The sequence below is a fragment of the Leucoraja erinacea genome, chromosome 9 (genome assembly GCF_028641065.1).
Source record: "Leucoraja erinacea ecotype New England chromosome 9, Leri_hhj_1, whole genome shotgun sequence".
Lineage (NCBI taxonomy): Eukaryota > Metazoa > Chordata > Chondrichthyes > Rajiformes > Rajidae > Leucoraja > Leucoraja erinaceus.
The window spans coordinates 37,381,522-37,399,810 of record NC_073385.1 but is presented as its reverse complement, the minus strand read 5'-3'; the positions used below and the strand labels follow the sequence as shown (position 1 = coordinate 37,399,810).

At 45.6% G+C, this 18,289-nt stretch overlaps 2 protein-coding genes across 2 annotated transcripts; one reads left to right on the top strand and one right to left on the bottom strand.

Annotated features, from left to right (window-relative positions):
- The first annotated feature begins 462 nt into the window (after window positions 1-462).
- Window positions 463-7,711, top strand: clec14a (C-type lectin domain containing 14A). The gene has a single exon (XM_055640550.1). It carries the CDS (start codon window positions 1,772-1,774, stop codon window positions 3,089-3,091), a length of 1,320 nt encoding a protein of 439 aa, XP_055496525.1. The 5' UTR covers window positions 463-1,771; the 3' UTR covers window positions 3,092-7,711.
- Window positions 6,452-7,594, bottom strand: sstr1a (somatostatin receptor 1a). The gene has a single exon (XM_055640552.1). It carries the CDS (start codon window positions 7,592-7,594, stop codon window positions 6,452-6,454), a length of 1,143 nt encoding a protein of 380 aa, XP_055496527.1.
- Window positions 7,712-18,289: the final 10,578 nt, after the last annotated feature.

The window sequence follows — 18,289 nt, the reverse complement described above, 5'->3', positions numbered from 1 at the left end:
AGTAAGATCACTCAGTGGATTCCTGCTCCACCAGCCTGGGTATTGACTTGGCAGTTTACCTCCATCTTATTGTGGCTTGTTCACTGATGCGCTGCAATTACTGTTCATCGTCAGAAAAGTGTATTTCACTGGAAAAATGCAATAAATGTTCAACCTACACATCATTCCATGGTAGTTTCATAGTGATCTATACTGTATGAAAAAATGATTAAACACAGCATAGTGACACAGCTGGTGGGACTGATGCCTCACAATGCCAGAGAACAAGGTTTGATCCTCAGCTCGAGTGCTGTCTCTGTGCATTGTGCATGTTTTCCCTGTGACCATGTGGACATTCTTTGGTTGCTCTGGTTTGCTCCCACAGTCTGGAGGCGTGCATGTTTGTAGGTTAGTTGTCTTCTGTAAATTTCACCCTAGTGTGTGGGGAGTGGATGTGAAAGTGGATGAATAGGTGATTGATTGGCACGGACAACGGGCCGAATGGCCTGATTCCATGCTGTATCTTTCAATCAATCAAAAACGATGGAATTGGATGAACAGCAGATTTTATTGGGGCCACACAAAGGTACACAAGCAATATATCTATGCTTTAATCTATGGAACACTAAACAGGGTTCAAGAGCATCAGACTGTTCCCATTATTGAGTTTGCTTGTCTATTTCATTCAACTCTTTATATTAGAGTCACAGAGCACACAAACAGGCCCTCTGGCCCAACGTATCCATGCAGTCTAATTAGCCTAACCGACCCCCATGCAGCTGTCCAAGTGTCTTTTAAACATCGCAATGGTACCCATTTCTTCCTCTCCTTCCATATACTCACCATCCTATGTGTGGAAAAAAAAATTCCACTCTGGTCCTTTAAAAAAAAAAATCCCCTGTCACGTTATACCTATGCCCTGTATTTTTAGGCCCCCCTTCCCTGGGTAAAATACTGTGGCTGTCCACCTAATCTATACCCCTCATGATTTTATAAACTTCTATAAAGTCACTCCGCAGCCTCCCATACTCCAAGGGGAAAAGATCCTGCCTCTCCTTATAACACAACCATTCCAGGCCTGGTAACATCCTCATACATCTTTGCATCCTTTCCTGTTTAATTGTGTCCTTCCTATAGCAGGGCGGGTGGCCAGAACTATACGATGTATATGCATGCCTCAATTGGTTCCGTGAATGTCACATAAGTGGTTCTGGCATAATGTTGTATTGTGGGCATCAATTCACATTTACACCGGTGTTCATTACTGAATAATTTAGTATCTGCATCACTCTGTCCACTAACAGCTTTGACCTAAGGAGCTCGATCCGAAGCGTTACCTATTCCTTCTCTCCAGAGATGCTGCCTAACCCACTGAGTTACTCCAGCTTTTTGTGTTTACGGTATAAACCAGCATTTGCAGTTCCATCCTACACTGACCATTCTACGTGTTGCCTGCACCGACTCATTGTGTTCCTTTACAATAATTCTGTGCTAACTCTCCCATTGTGTTTTATGCTCAATCCAGCCCATATTAGCTTCACCAGTACACTGGGCAAGATTTGCTTCGACGTCTGCAAATATATTTTTGCAAAGCAAAGCGACTCTTTAAAGGGTTCATAAAGTTCCTGCTTCCGACCATCACGCCACCGGATACGCAAGCCCTAACTGTGTTTGCCAGACTTCCCTTGGAGCTGAGGCGCACTTCAGTTTGATCTGCCTGGAAGTGCGTGCGAATCAAGTGCAAACAACGCGAACTCATGTTTCACTCCGTCCCCGAGAAGGTCGCGCAAAGATGAAAACAAATATGGTTCGTTTGGTCTTCATTTTCCTTTGGCTCCAGAATTGTTGGGAAAATTCAGGGGTTTGGTCTGAAACGCCAACGTTTTGCGACGGCGGTGCGTGCTACAGTTTGCACTGGGATGCGGGCTCATTTGTGAGGACAAAGGAGAAGTGTGAAGCTAAGAATGGGTTCCTCACCTCCATGGCCAGTGAGCGCGAAGCAAGGAGCATTGAGCGGCTTTTAGAGACCAGTGTGGATGTGGCGCCCGGACCGCTTCACCTGTGGATTGGACTTCACAGGAAGGTCAAGCAGTGTTACATTGCTGAAAAGCCGTTGCGTGGATTCCTATGGGTCAGTGGCAATGACCGCTCTACATACAACGCCTGGACCCGGGAACCATTGAGGACGTGCACACACAGGAGATGCGTGGAACTTGTGGTAAACTTCACAACGCGGATACAACTCAAGTGGAATGATTCAACGTGTGACCCCAAAAGAAACGAGGGTTTCATCTGTAAGTACCCGATGTGCGAAAGCCTACAGACTGACATTAGAAACGTGGTTTATAAAACCCCTAACAATGCAAGCCAATTCTTTCCTCGTGTACCTCGAGGTTCGGTAGCAACCATTATTTGTGCCAACGGCAAGTCAGTCGCTGTGAAGTGTGAGCTACAGCAGGGGCGAGTCAACTGGTCTTCGTCCAGAAGCTTGGAATCCCTGTGCAACAACTGTCTGCAAGTTACAAATAATGGCTCTTGTCGATTTGGATGCTTTCAGTCGCCCCGAGACTCCTTCTGTTTGTGCGACAAGGGTTTTTCAGTCAACCTCCAGCAGAACCATTGCGTTCCCGAGGGAGACTTGGAATATGGTTTTAACGTGACGTCCGGGACTTTCCCGAAAGACAGCGAGGACCCGTCTGCCAACACTGCCTTTGTATCAGCCTCCCCGGTATCAACATCTCATTTATCCAGTCGCGCTGAAAATCCCACGGCGACTCTTCCTCCCACTGTTGGGAGATCCGAACCTGCAAAACGGGAGGCACATTCCAACCTAATATATCAGGTTATTATCGGGGCACTCGCTCTGATGCTGTTGGTCGCGGTTGCGGTGATAATTATCAGAGAGCGTCGTTACAGAGGTGCCCGGAAAACGGGAAACAATGGACTTCGAATAGAACCCAAACGTGTAGACACTGTTCACCAAGAGCACGACATAGTCCATGAGAAGACCGTTATAAATGGTAATCACTACCTGGATACTCCTTCAGCGAGTGAGAACGAAATTAACGAACCCAAGGAAAATGGTGAATTGAGAGTTTCGGTGACTCAATGAGAAACCGCGTGGTGGCGCTTTGCCTGAAGCTGTGATCTATGACTGGGCCAGCAGATTCTCACTTCAATACACAACAGGTTTTGTTCTTTAAGAGTGCAGCGACCGTTTAAAGTGACCAATGCGTAGAGGAAACAGTAATAATACCAAAATGCTTCTATCAACTGAAGACACAGAGCGCTGGATTAGCTTTGCGAGTCGTGCAGCATTTCTGGAGAACGTGGACAAACGATGTTTCGGACCGGGTCTGAAGAAGTATCCTGACCCGAAACATTGTCTACTCGCGTTCTCCAGTGATGCTGCTTGACCCACTGAGTTACTCCAGCGTTTTGTGACTTTTTTTTTGTAAACCAGCATCTGCAGTTAGTTGTGTATTTCCCTCAGCTGCACGGCAGATATAGCGTCTCGTGTTTATTTTCTGTTGAATATTCATATAAAAGCTTTTGATTGTTCAAGAAGCCTAATCCCCCCTCCATCCCGCGTTTGTGCATCAGTAGGCTGTGTTACTCAAGAGAGACAGACACAAAGTGCTGGAGTAAAACTCAGCTTGTCGTGTGACTTGTCGTGTGGCGGTGGAGGCAGGTTCTCTGGATGCTTTAAAGTGAGAGCTAGATAGGACTGTTAAAAATAGCGGAGTCAGGGGATATGGGGAGAAGGCAGGAGCGGGGTACTGATTGGTGATTATCAGCCATGATCACATTGAATGGCGGCGCTGGCTCGAAGGGCCAAATGGCCTACTCCTGCACCTATTGTCTATTGTCTAATGTCTATTGACTCACTGCTGCATTAGATGCTTAGAATAGATATGTACAAACAAACGACGCTGTGACTTAGATTTACAGGGCACGTGGTTATTTAGTTATTGACAAGGCACCATTAAATCAATAGCAGTTGCTACATAAACTGTGTAGTCATGTTGACATTGATCTCATGAGCAAATGTCGTTTCAAGGAAACACATTTGTGCAGATGCCGTTAAAAACCGAACACTCAGCGGCAGTGGGGGGAAAAAGTGGATCCAAAATCTACCGTGGTTTTGTTTTGAACGTATACGTGTATTTTGTTTGAAATATTGAAGAAATTAACAAAAAATCAGACTCGAAATGTAACGTGTCGGCGAATCGAATGGGGTTAAAATAGAGGGCTTCGATCTCAGTAAAGTGCTAATGTGTGTTATAGAAACGACTAGATCCAGGCGAGGGACAAAGTTCGCTAGATAAATTTAAGCACTTCAGAGATTTCCCTACACTTTTAATTCATGCATACAGGCCCTTAGACGCACCAAGTCGACCATCACGTATAGAACACAACGGTAGTTCTATGCGATCGCACTTTCTCACCCACTCCCTACACACCAGGGACAATTTACAGAGGCAAACTGACCTAGAAACCGGCACGCCATTGGAATGTCGGAAGGAAACCGGAGCACCCGGCGGCAACCCACGCGCTCACGGGGAGATCGTGCAAACTCCACACAGACAGTACCCGAGGTCAGGATTGAACTCGGATCTTTTGCGCTGTGAAGCAGCAACTCTACCCGCTGCACTGCCGTTCACCTTGTTGTAATCTGCAGGCTGCATTATGTAATGTTTAAATATGCAGACTCTCCTTGTTTAAAGCAGCATATAATCTGGGGATAGGGGCTCGGATATTGTGTATTCCATGCTGAGGACATTTATTGAGTTGTTCCGTCTAAGGAATAAATAGAAGTTATGTGTAGGAAAGAACTGCAGATGCTGGTTTAAATCGAAGGTAGATCATAAAATGCTGGAGTAACTCAGAAGGACAGGCAGCATCTACAGCATCTGGGGAGAATGAATGGGTGATGTTTCGGGTCGAGACCCTTCTTCAGACTTGAAACGTCGCCCAATCCATTCCCGCCACAGACGCTGCTTAAGCCGCTCAGTTTGTCCAATACTTTCGTGTTTTGCTCTTTTAGCATCAGTTTGATTTGCCTTTCTGTATATACCAATGTTGCAAGATTTCTAGAGTTTCCCAGAGTCAAATAATGCAATGATGATTCTATCAACGTATTACATCAGCGCAGTTAACAACTATATGAACACGTGTCCAGTAGGGCATGATTTAAAAAAAACGATCTGTGGGGGGTTCAGGTACGTGACTTAAGAAGGTTGGGAGAAGGGCGTGCTGCCAAATCCAGTGACTCCATCAAAGGCTCATGGCTTCAATTGAACCATTAAGGATATGCTGTCTTTGAGACTAGAATGACCCAGACATTTCCCATGACAATTTGTAGGTCGCTCCATCGTTATGCGTAGGTGTTCAACTACAAGCGCGGAATCAACGTCTGAACCTCGAGTAGTTCTTGACATTGCAATTGGAGAAGGCAACACGTAACACGTCCTGAATTGCATGGGACATTGCCGCAGCTGTGTAGCTAGCGATGTGAAAAGTGGGATAACACGAGGGGAGCAGATGTGAAACGAAAAAGCTCACAGAGTGCATGGGTCGAAGCTGTCAGGCATGGCTTCTCGAGCAAAACACAATGCTGGAAGAACTCAGCGGGTTAGGCAGCATCTGTGGAGGGAATGAACGGACTACGTTTCGGGCCAGGATCCTTCTACAGATGCTGCCCGACCCGCTTGGTTCTTCTGGCAATCAAGTGTCCAACATCTGCAGTTTCTTGAGTCTCCCTGAACGGCTTCTCGTTTGATGAAAGCGAAGAACAGTAATAACAATCATTTGACTGGTTGACCTCTTGCTCACCAAAGCTACATTTCTCCAATTAATATGTATGGAGTGTCGCAATAAAAACGTAATCGCCTAAATAACCTCCATTTCAAGGGCGATGCAGTAAGAATCTTTCATTCATTTGACGAAACGAGGCAGGCTGGCAGATTGACGCTGCCTTTGCAGCAGCATCAGATATTACAACCTGACTTTCACTAACTGATTACTTTTAGGGACCGTCGATGTCAAACTAAGCGCAGCGACAGGACGATGCGAAATGAACGCAGAGAGTTTCAAATGACTTGAAATTTTACAGCACTGACAAGACTCTTCAAGAAGCCCGCAAAACTGTACAGAAACATTTTTTAAATGAACATTGCGTGTTGCCAACAATAACACAAGGCGTGCAGCGTGGTTCAAACGCGAGAGATGTTTTTCTACTGAATTAAGCTTAAACTGAATTAAGGCAAAGTTTCGTGGAAAAAGAACCGCCACCGGACATTCCAAATCGCAGCCTTGTTAAACAGAAACTGTTATCTTCACAATCTAAAGCAAGAGAGCGGGCAAAGCGACCAGAAATCATAATAAGACGTCAGAAATCTGTCCCATTACTCCGACCACCAAGGCGGAGGGCAGCCTCTTTGTTGGATTGGCGTAGCTGACCCGCGAGTACTCAGAGGGTGGTGGTTCTTGAGGTACAGGTACCATTGCGGTACACACTCTCTGACTCCATCGGGTCCTGTTGGAATTCCTCCGCGCTGTATGGTCTGCTTTTGAGGGCCGTGGCATAGTAATCCATGGGCTCCTCTGCAACATTGTCCATCCATCGCAGGCACAGGATCCTCTGGAACGATCGCTTGAAGTTGTCCGACAGAAAGCCGTAGAGAATAGGGTTAGCACAGCTGTTGGCGTAACCTAAGACCACCACCAGCTGGCTGACGGTCAGATTTTGTCGCCCCAGAAATATCTTCACCAACTGTACGATGTAAAATGGCATCCAGCACATCACAAACACGGTCACCACCATCATCACCATCAAGGTGATCTTCCTCTCCGTCTTCTTCCGCTGTTGCCAGCCCGCTTTGAGAGCCACCGCCCTCATTTTGACAATGATGAGGATGTAGCACAGACAGATAGCCACGACGGGAATGAGAAAGCCCATGAGGAACGTATAGACCACGAACACTTCCAGCCACTGCCTGTCGGGTTTGGGCATCTGCATGTTGCAGACCACGGAGCCGTCGGGGTTGGGGGCCGTGTTTGCAAATATGATGAAAGGCAAGATCACCAGCGTGGACAGCAGCCACACCGCCAGGTTCACTGCTTTGGCTATGGTGGGTCTCCTGTAGCTGGCCGCTTTGATGGGGTGCACCACCGCGATGTACCTGTCCGCGCTGAGGACAGTGAGGCAGTAGATGCTAGTGAACATGTTGACGGCGTCCACACTGAGCACCAGCCGGCAGAGCAACGAGCCGAAGGGCCAGTGATCCAGCAGCGTGGCCGTCACCAGGAAGGGCACGCTCAGCATGAACAGTTCGTCGGCAATTGCCAGGTTTAAGATGTAGATGTTGGTTGCTGTCTTCATTTTGGCGTACCTCAGGATCACGTAGATGACCAGGGAGTTCCCGCACAGCCCGACGAAGCACACGACCGAGTAAATGAACGAGATAAAGATCGTGTGGCTGAAGGCGCTGCTTGCAGTCCCGTTGTGTGTTGAGTTAGCGCCGTTCATGGCATCGCCCGGGTTGCCAGAGGCATTGGGCAACATGTTCTCGAAGACTAACGTAAAGGTTTTCCCTTTCAATCCCACCAGCATCTCCCGGAGCTCGCTGCTTGTTCCGGCTCCTGCGCGAATGTCTGGGGAAAGTCCGGAGGTGCAGCGCCCCGATCCCCTCGCCCCTGTATGTGTCTGCCAGAGAGGATGGATTAACAACAACCAGACGTCAGCGGCGGCGACCCGCAGATCCTCACAGCGCAGAAGGTAGAAACAACATGTTGTAGTAACTCAGTGGGACAGGCAGCATCTCCGGAGAGAAGGAGTGGGTGACGTTCCGGGCAAGGGCAGACATGACAATCCTGCCAAACGCAGGCTCGGAGAGCGGAGATCTGCGAGGATCCGGCGGCCGAGGTACTATTGTGCAGCAGACTTGGTGCGAGTGAGCGACAGTGTGCGCAGCTTTATGCAAACAGTCAGTCACAGGAGTCATCTCTCCGGTTTCCTCAGGTATTGGTGCACAGCTCACGTGTGTAGTCTGTCACAGATTACATGGCAACTAAACCACATCGTACACGCAGCCGACTGTCTCTGCGATGCTTACATTCCACAAAGGCAGTTCTGAGGGAAATGTAAAGTGCGCAAAATTAAACTAGATGACTGCACGAACAGAATAATCTACTGTACTTTAAAATGCTGCAATCTATTTCCGGCCAACAGGATTTGTCCAGAGCCTAAGATGGCCATTAATAAAAACAGTTTCGGGTCGAGACCCTTCTTCAGACTGGTTAGGGATAAGGGAAAGGAGAGATATAGACGGTGATGTGGAGAGATAAAGAACAATGAATGAAAGATGCAAAAAGGTAACGATGATAACGGAAACAGGCCGTTGTAAGCTGTTTGAAGGGTGAAAATGAGAAGCTAGTGCGACTTGGGTGGGGGCGGGATAGAGAGAGAGGGAATACAGGGCTGCCTGAAATGAGAAAAACAATATTCATCCCACTGGGCTGTAAACTGCCCAAGCGAAATATGAGATGATGTTCCTCCAATTTGCGATTGGCCTCACTATGACAATGGAGGAGACCAAGGACAGAAAGGTGTGTGTAGGAATGGGAAGGAGAATTAAAGTGTCCAGCAACCAGGAGATCAGGTTAGTTCACGCGGGCTGAGCGAAGGTGTTCCGCGAAATGATCTGCGTTTGGTCCCGCCGATGTATAAGAGTCCATATCTTGAACAACGGATACAGTAGATGAGGTTGGAGGAAGTGCAAGTGAACCTCTGCCTAACGTGAAAGGACTGTCGGGGTCCATGGACAGAGTCGAGGGAGGAGGTATAGGGATAGGTGTTGCATCTTCTGCGGTTGCAGGGGAAGGTATCTGGGGAGGGGGTGGTTTGTGTGGGAAGGGATGAGTTAACCAGGGAGTTGCGGAGGGAACGATCTCTGCGGAAGTCTCGACCCGAAACGTCACCATTCCTTCTCTCCAGAGATACTGCCTGTCCCGCTGAGTTACTCCAGCATGTTGTGCCTATCTCCGGTTTAAACCAGCATCTGCAGTTCCTTCTCACACTCTTTCACACGTGTCCTATGCTATCCCACCTTTTCATCCACTGACTGCACACTAGAGGCAATCCACAGATGGCAATTAACCTGTCTTTGGGATGTGATTAGAAACCGGAGCACCCAGAGTTAAATCCACGCGGTCGCAGGGAGAACGTGCAAGCGCCGCACGGACAGCTCAGGATGGAGCCGGGTTCCCTGGCGCTGTGAAGCTGCGGTTCAACAAACTGCACCGCTGTGCCGCCCTCAATGGGCCAGGCAGCATCTGGGGAGGGAATAACAGGCGACATTATGGGGCGGAAAACTTTAGAAATGACTGCTTTTGACGTTCAGGATCTGAACACCTGTATCCACTTGCCAGGTTTGTGCCGCCCCCGTCTCTTTTCCAATTTCTCTCTTCCACTGCAATCAATGTGAACAATGGTCTCGACCCGATCCATATCCCCCAGAGACATGCTGAGTTCCTCCAGCACTTTGTGTTTTGCTCAAGATTCCACCATTTGCAGTTCGTTGTGGCTCCTGCCATGAATACATATGGTTCTCTGGATATTTTTTCTTCTGGAGTCTGTGTTATGCGGGGCATCAGTGCATTGATCTTTGGCAATGATCGGCCCTTTAGTCCCATCGCCTTGCTGTACAGCGCCCTGCCCGCGTTGTACAGCAAATGAGCGATGAAATACCTCGCTCGTGTGAAAGTGAAACCAGAAGCAACCCGCATCACTTGCTAGGATTATATCTTGATTTAATATCTTAATTTAACTTCTTACTCAAATACTCAGCCTGGTTTATAATCGATCGCAGTGTTTGCTCCTTCGCTTTGCTGGGTCATTTATCTCGTACTGTTTGATTTATCAGATGTTAATAAATACTTTTTGTATTCATAATTACTTGATTAAAATGGCATTAATACCTCACCGTTGCTTCTTCTACACCTGGAACCGCAGGTTAATCCTTTCGAAACATGTATTTTTTTCTCATGGAAGTATATTTATTTCAGTTTCGACTACTTGTTGAGAGATCCGTATTTGGCCATGGTTTGGATATTTTAAATTAACGCAAATCATCACAATAACATAAGAATCGGAAACAACCTTTCCATAACTCTAGTTTCCCTTTCCCCTGACTCAGTCTTAAGCTGGGTCTTGACCCTAAACATCACCTATTCCTTTTCTCCAGAGATACTGCCTGGCCTGCTGAGTTACTCCAGCATTTTGTTTATCTTCGGTTTAAATTTACACTGGGCTTGATAATATATCAAAAAGAACATAAAGACCCCCAAAACTTTGATAATTACGAAATGAAAATAACAAGCATTGGCTCATATTTTGCCCAAACAGAACCGTTTGTACTTATCTATTCATGACCTACTTAAACAGCTGCATATCTGAGACAGACGCAACAAGCTGGAGTAACTCAACAGGTCAGGCATCATCTCTGGAAAAAAGGACTAGGTAGGTGACGTTTCTGGCCGAGACCCTTCCTCAGACCCGAAACGCCACCTATTCCTTTTCTCCAGAGTTCCTATGTGACCCGCTGAGTTACTCCAGCTTTTTGTGTCTATCTTCGTTTTAAACCAGCATCTGCAGATCCTGCCTACACATGTCTGAGACATCTATACATGCGCTGTTATAGCGGAACTCCCAATTTACTGGCATATTCAGAAAGTACTGTCTGCAGTTAGCTCTGCTGGAGACCCCATAAACAGTTAATCGTCAAAGCAATGTCAGGATTCCTTGGCATTTAGATTTGGCAAAGGATCCGTGACCCCATCGGATTTCGTGGGAATTGGTAATCTGCAGAAAAAAGGGAAAAAACTAAAGTTGGACAAACTTGTATTGCTTTTTCAGAAAAGTTGGACGCTAGGGTGAGACCTGATAGAAGTTTATCAAGCCCAGGTCTCTGGCGCTGTGTGCGGCAACTCTATCAGCTGCGCCAATGTATTGACCAATTATATCATTTATTGTACCATTTATTATATAACTATTTGTTATGCTGTTGCGTTAATGTAACTGTAAACTTGCAGTAAGTAAGAATTTCACTGTTCCATTCCCAGTGCATCTGACAATTAAACACTCTTGATTGTTGTCTCTTGAAGGCTCGCCAGCCTGTCATTTCCTGGTTTGTCCCTGTTGCCCTTAAACAAAAGATCAACACTGGCTATTCTCCAGATGCCTGGAACCTCACTTGCGATTAAAACGGATTCAAAGATCTCTATCAAGGGCGGATCAATTTCCTCTCTTCCCACTCTCAATAACCTTGTCTCTCAATCACAGGATTTAAAAGGCATTTGGACAGGTACCTGGTTAGGAAAGGCATAAGGGGATAGGACCCAACAAGATTAGCATGTAGGTATCATTGCCGAGGTGGGCTGAGTCTGTTTATGTGTTGTATGTTTCTATGATTCTAAAAATGTTTAATTTACAAAATGTAATATTGTGTTATTAAAGACTGGCAGCAACGTTAGATTTAAAGTTGATGTATGAACGAGAGTATATAAATTGTTCTGTTTGTAGAAAACAAAATCAAAACAGTATTATGTTGGCCTGCGTTTTGTGAAATGAATAAGGCTGTCAGCACACTTACTAAATATGTAAATTAGATGGCATATCTATCACCACACTTGCTCAGTAAACCCAAGAATCTGGGACTTTCTGTCAGAATTGCTCTGCACCTGTGACACAGTCACTATAGCAGTACCTATGGAGACAGCTGTGATGCACAACATGGCATCGACTTTTAATCAGAAAATCACAAAACACGCAAGTAATATTAGAACTTGTTCTTTCAAGTGTAAATCATTTTAAGTTGCTAAATTTGTAATACTGCAAAAATATGAAAAATATATTTTTCGTGTAAAGTCTCACTCTTGCAGCTGTTAATTGTTTAGTATTTCAAATATAAATAAGAAAAATGTTTATTTATTTTCCTTATTTTAATCCTATTATCCACCCCCTCTATTTTACTTTTTAGACATAATCTGGCATTGTATTAGATGTTCCAATTACCACTTCACATTTAGACTGTTCGCTTTATTTACATTTTCTTCATCTAATTGGTTAATAGGCTGCAGAACTGGAACCCTATAAAGGGCACGATACAGACTGGATTCCCAATCATAAATTCCAGTGCATAAACCCAATAGAATGTGTCTGTAAGGTGTACTTTGTTACTCAGAACAATATATGGTGCCTCATTTCTAAAGATGCAATATCATAATAATGCAGTTTGTTCGCTCGTGTGTCAGACGACCTACAGCTCGCTGTTGGGTTCTGTCTTCGTCCAACATGTTGACAGAATTGGTCGCCCAACGCGTCACTGAGTGCATCGTGTCGTCGTTTCCGGGGATCGCCACGAGGAAGCTTCTGTCATCATCCCCAAAAATGCAGTAAATGTACAGGTAATTAAGTATTAAAAAGATACAAAATGCCGGAGTAGCTCAGCACCTCAGGCAGCATCTCTGGAGAACATGGATAGGTGAAGTTTGGGTTAGGACCCTTCTTCAGACTGATTGCGGGCAGGGGGGTAGGATAGAAAGCTGGAAGCAAGGCCAGTAACAGGTGAACACAGGTAAGCGTTTTCTTTGATAGGCAGATTGTTGGACAAAGAGATGAAAAAACTGGTGTGAGCCAAAAAGATAAAGAGTTGCGAATTGTGACGGTTGAGGGTAGAAAAGTTGTAAATGTTTAAACTGGAGAAGGAATATAGATGGAGGGTGAGTAGAGAAACCAGTGCAAGTTCAGTCAGGAGAGGGGAGTGAATGAGGAGAAAAGTAAGGAGAGGAGTTTATTGGTGGGGCGTGAGGGGGGGAGGGGATGGGGGGCAGGGGGTATTTGTAGAAGTTACATAAAATTGGAGAATTCAATATTCATAATATTGGGTTGTAAACTACCCAAGTGGAATATGAGGTGCTGTATGAGGCCCCAGTTTGCATATGGCCTTAATTTGGCAATGAAAGAGTCACAGGACAGAAAGGTCAGTACAGAAATGAGAAAACAAGTTGAAATGGTTAGTAACCCGGAGATCCTGCAGGCCTTGGTGGACAGAACGTGTGTTTGGCAAAGCAGTTGCCAAGTCAATGATAAGTCTCACAACGGGAAAACAGGATGCAGTAGATGATGTGAGAGGAGGTACACATGAACCGCTATCTCACCTGGAAGGACTGCTGGACTCCCTGTATAGAGGCGAGGCAGGACGTATAGGAACATGTGTTACATCTCTGGTGGTTGTAGGGGAACGTACTGGACAGGGGGTCATTTTGGTTGGAAGGGATGAGTGAAGCATGAGTTGCAGAGGAAGCATTCTCTGTGGAACAGTGGGATGATGTAACTAGTGGTGGGATTACATTGGAGGTGCCAGAAATGTTGTGGATAAGGAGGCTGGTGAAATGTGACCAGTGGAATATTGGTGAAATATGAAGACCAGTGGAATATTATCCTTGGTCCATCTGGGGGGAGGGGGTGCAAAAGCAAAACTACGGGACAAAGAGCAAATGGGGGTGAGCGATCCAACATGACTATGACTACTGAAGGAAAACCATGTTCACTAAAGATTGAGATGTCCTTGTATGGAAAGCCTCATCTTGTAAGCAGATTTGGCGAGAGTAGGGGATAATGTCTTTGCATGAGGCAGCGTGGGAGGAAGAGTAGTCAAGATAACCGTGGGAGGCCGTAGGCTTATAGTGGTCATCAGTTGATAGTCTGTCTCCTTCAATGGAGACTGAGAGATCAAAAATGGAGAGAGAGAGGTGTTGAAGATAGTACAGGTGAAGTTGAGGGCAGGGTGAAAATTAGTGGTGAAGTTAATGAAACCAATTAGTTCTGCACGGTGCATGAGGCAGCTCCAACGCTGATGTAGCAGAGAAAAGGTTGGGGGATGGTATAAGTATATGTTTGGAACAAGGACTGTTCGCCGTAACCAACAAAAAGGCAGGCAGTTCTGGGGTTAATGCAAGTGTCCATGGCTACACCTTTAACTTCGAGAAAGTGAGAGGGGCCAAGAACAAGGATAGCTATCGTACCTCTAAGTATTTGGATCTGTGCCCTATTCCCGGAGCACTGCTTGGAAGAAATGGAGCAGTATTTTCCCTGTTGTCTGAGTCGATATTTATCTCTCAACAAACAACATTAAAAATACCAACCCTGCTGTTGCATATTGGCTTCTATAATTTTGGCATCCCAGCAGTTTTAAAGTTCATTATCTGTACAGCAATTTGGAAAGGCCAGGTATCATCAAAGCCATTATATTAATGTAAGATTTACTTTTAAAATACAAATATTTAGTTGATAGTTCACCAGAAACCTAAACCTATAGTGATTCAAATATTTTAATACTTCACAAATTCTGACTGGAGAAGACTGAGATTTTGAGATCTCCAGTGGAATGTTGTAGCAAGTCAAGACCAACATCAAATGGTCAGGGAGCATCTCTGGAGAAAAGGAATAGGTGACATGTCAGGTCGAGGCCCTTCATCAAACATCATCTTCATCAGACAGCATCTAGAGAACCTGCCTCCACCGCCCTCTGAGGCAGAGAATTCCACAGACTCACAACTCTCTGTGAGAAAAAGTGTTTCCTTGTCCGTTCTTACACCTTATTCTTAAACTGTGGCCCCTAGTTCTGGACTCCCCAACATTGGGAATATGTTTCCTACCTCTAGTGTGTCCAAACCCTTAATAGGGTTCAATAAGACCTCCTCTCATCCTTCTAAATTCCAGAGTAAACAAGCCCAGCCGCTCCATTCTCTCAGCATATGACAGTCCCGCCGTCCCTGTAATTAACCTTGTAAACCTATGCTGCACTCCCTCAATATCAAGAATGTCCTTCCTCAAATTACGGGACCATAACTGCACACAATACTCCAGGTGTGGTCTCAATAGGGCCCTATACAACTGCAGAAGGACCTCTTTGCTCCTATACTCAACTCCTCTTGTTATAAAGACCAACATGCTATTCACTTTCTTCGCTGCCTGCTGTACCTGCATGCTTACTTTCATTGACTGATGAACAAGGACCCCCAGATCACATTGTACTTCCCCTTTTTCCAACGACACCATTTAGATAGTAATCTGCCTTCCTGTTTTTGCTACCAAAGTGGATAACCTCACATTTATCCACATTAAACTGCATCTGCCATGCATCTGCCTACTCACACAACCTGTCCAAGTCACCCTGCATCCTCATAGTATCCTCCTCACAGTTCACACTGCCACCCAGTTTTGTGTCATCTGCAAATTTACTAATGTTACTTTGAATCCCTTCATCTAAATCATTGATGTATATTGTAAATAGCTGCGGTCCCAGCACCGAGTCTTGTGATTCAAGATTCAAGAGAGTTTATTGTCATGTGTCCCTGAAGGGACAATGAAATTCTTGCTTTGCTTCAGCACAACAGAACATAGTAGGCATGACTACAGAACAGGTCAGTGTGTCCATATATCATTGTATAAATATATCCACACATGAATAAATAAACTGATAAAGTGCAAATAAACAGATAATGGGCTATTAATGTTACGAGTTTTGTCCGAGCCGAGTTTAATAGCCTGATGGCTGTGGGGAAGTAGCTATTCCTGGACTTGGTCGTTGCAGTCTTCAGGCTCCTGTACCTTCTACCTGAAGGTAGCGGGGAGATGAGTGTGTGGCCAAGATGGTGTGGGTCCTTGATGATGCTGCCAGCCTTTTTGAGGCAGCGACTGTGATAGATCCCCTCGATGGAAGGGAGGTCAGAGCCGATGATGGACTGGGCAGTGTTTACTACTTTTTGTAGTCTTTTCCACTCCAGGGCGCTCAAGTTGCCGAACCAAACCACGATGCAACCGGTCAGCATGCTCTCTACTGTGCACCTGTAGAAGTTAGAGAGAGTCTTCCTTGACAAACCGACTCTCCGTAATCTTCTCAGGAAGTAGAGGCACTGATGTGCTTTCTTAATAATTGCATCAGTGTTCTCGGACCAGGAAAGATCTTCAGAGATGTGCACGCCCAGGAATTTGAAGCTCTTGACCCTTTCCACCATCAACCCATTGATATAAACGGGACTGTGGGTCCCCATCGTACTCCTTCCAAAGTCCACAATCAGTTCCTTGGTTTTGCTGGTGTTGAGGGCCAGGTTATTGTGCTGGCACCATATGGACAGTCGCTCGATCTCTCTTCTATACTCTGACTCATCCCCATCAGTGATACGTCCCACAACAGTGGTGTCTTCAGCGAACTTGATGATGGAGTTCTCACTATGACCGACTACGCAGTCATGAGTATAGAGCGAGTACAGCAGGGGGCTGAGCACGCAGCCTTGAGGTCCTCCCGTGCTGATTGTTATCGTGGTTGACACATTTCCACCAATACGAACAGACTGTGGTCTGTGAATGAGGAAGTCGAGGATCCAATTGCAGAGGGATGCGCAGAGACCCAGTTCTGCGAGTTTGGTGACCAGCTTGGAGGGGATGCTTGTATTAAATGCCGGGCTGTAATCAATGAATAACAGCCTGACATATGAGTTTTTGTTGTCCAAGTGGTCCATAGTGGAGTGGAGGGCCAGCGAGATCGCATCCACCGTTGAACTGTTGTGGCGGTAAGCAAACTGCAGTGGGTCCAGTTCTTTGTCGAGGTAGGAGTTGATTTGCCCCATGATCAACCTCTCAAAGCACTTCATCACCACCAACGTTAGTGTCGCTGGTCGATAGTCGTTGAGGCACGACATATTGCTCTTCTTGGGCACCGGTATAATTGATGCCCTTTTAAAGCAGGTGGAAACCTCAGGCCTCAGAAGAGAGAGGTTGAAAATGTCCGTAAAAACTCCAGCCAGTTGGTCTGCACAGGTTTTTAGAACACGACCCCACTAGTCACTGCCTGCCATTCTGAAAGGGACCCGTTAACCTCCGTTCTTTGTTCCCTGTCTGCCAACCAATTTTCTATCCATGTCAGCACTCTACCCATAATACCATGTGCCCTAATTTCGCCCACTAATCTCCTATGTGGGAACTTATCAAATGATTTCTGAAAGTCCAGGTACATTACATCCACTAACTCTCCCTTGTCCATTTTCCTAGTTATATCCTCAAAAAATTCCAGAAGATTAGTCAAGCATGATTTCCCATTTGTAAATCCATGCTGAATCGGACCGATCCTATTACTGCTATCCAAATGTGCCGCTATTTCATATTTTATAATTCACTCCAGCATCTTCCCCACCACCGATGTCAGGCTAACTGGTCTATAATTTCCTGTATTCTCTCTCCCGCCTTACTTAAAAAGTGGGATAACATTAGCTACCCTCCAATCCACAGGAACTGATCCTGAATCTAGAAAACATTAGAAAATTATCATCAATGCATCCACGATTTCTAGAGCCACTTCCTTAAGTACCCTGGGATGCAGACCATCAGGCCCTGGGGATTCATCAGCCTTCAGTCCCATCAGTCTACCCAACACCATTTCCTGCCTAATGTGAATTTCCTTCAGTTCCTCCGTCACCCCAGATCCTCTGGCCACTAGTACATCAGGAAGATTGTTTGTGCCCACTTTAGCGAAGATGGATCCAAAGTACCTGATCAACTCATCTGCCATTTCCTTGTTCCCCATAATAAATTCACCTTTTTCAGTCTTCAAGGGTCCAACTTTGGTCTTAACCAATTTTTTCCTCTTCATGTGCATAAAGAAGCTTTTACTATCCTCCTTTATATTCTTAGCTACCTTACCTTCGTACCTCATCTTTTCTTCCCGTGCATCATGAATGGATAGAACATTTACTGGACCTACCATTTAGCAGACAGGAGGCTGCTTAACATTGCTTATTTAGTCCCGCAAGCTTATCTACTCTATTTCCTTTAAGATTATCTAAAAAAATGGATTGTGACGTCATAAATGGGCAGTAAAATTATCCTACCTAGTCTACTGTAGAAGATCATTTGAAAGTAATCCATATTTCACCATTGTTTCAGTTTAGTTAAGTTCAGATATAGAGCATAAGTGCAGCACAGTGGCGCAGCGCTAGACTTGTTGTCTTACAGCACCAGAGACCTGTGTTTGATCCTGACTACAGGTGCTGTCTGTATGGAGTTTGTACATTCTCCCTGTGACTGCGTGGGTTTCCTCCGGGTACTCCGGTTTCCTCCCACACGCAAATGACGTACAGGTTTGTAGGTTAATTTGTTTCTGTAAATTGTCCCTAGTGCGTTGGAAAATGCATCGCTAGCCTGCGCAGACTCAGTGGACCAATGGGCCTGTTTCCACGCTGTATCTCT

Coding starts and splice junctions, on each gene's coding strand:
- clec14a (XM_055640550.1), top strand. CDS start 1,772: ATGAAAACAAATATGGTTCGTTTGGTCTTCATTTTCCTTTGGCTCCAG.
- sstr1a (XM_055640552.1), bottom strand. CDS start 7,594: ATGCTGGTGGGATTGAAAGGGAAAACCTTTACGTTAGTCTTCGAGAAC.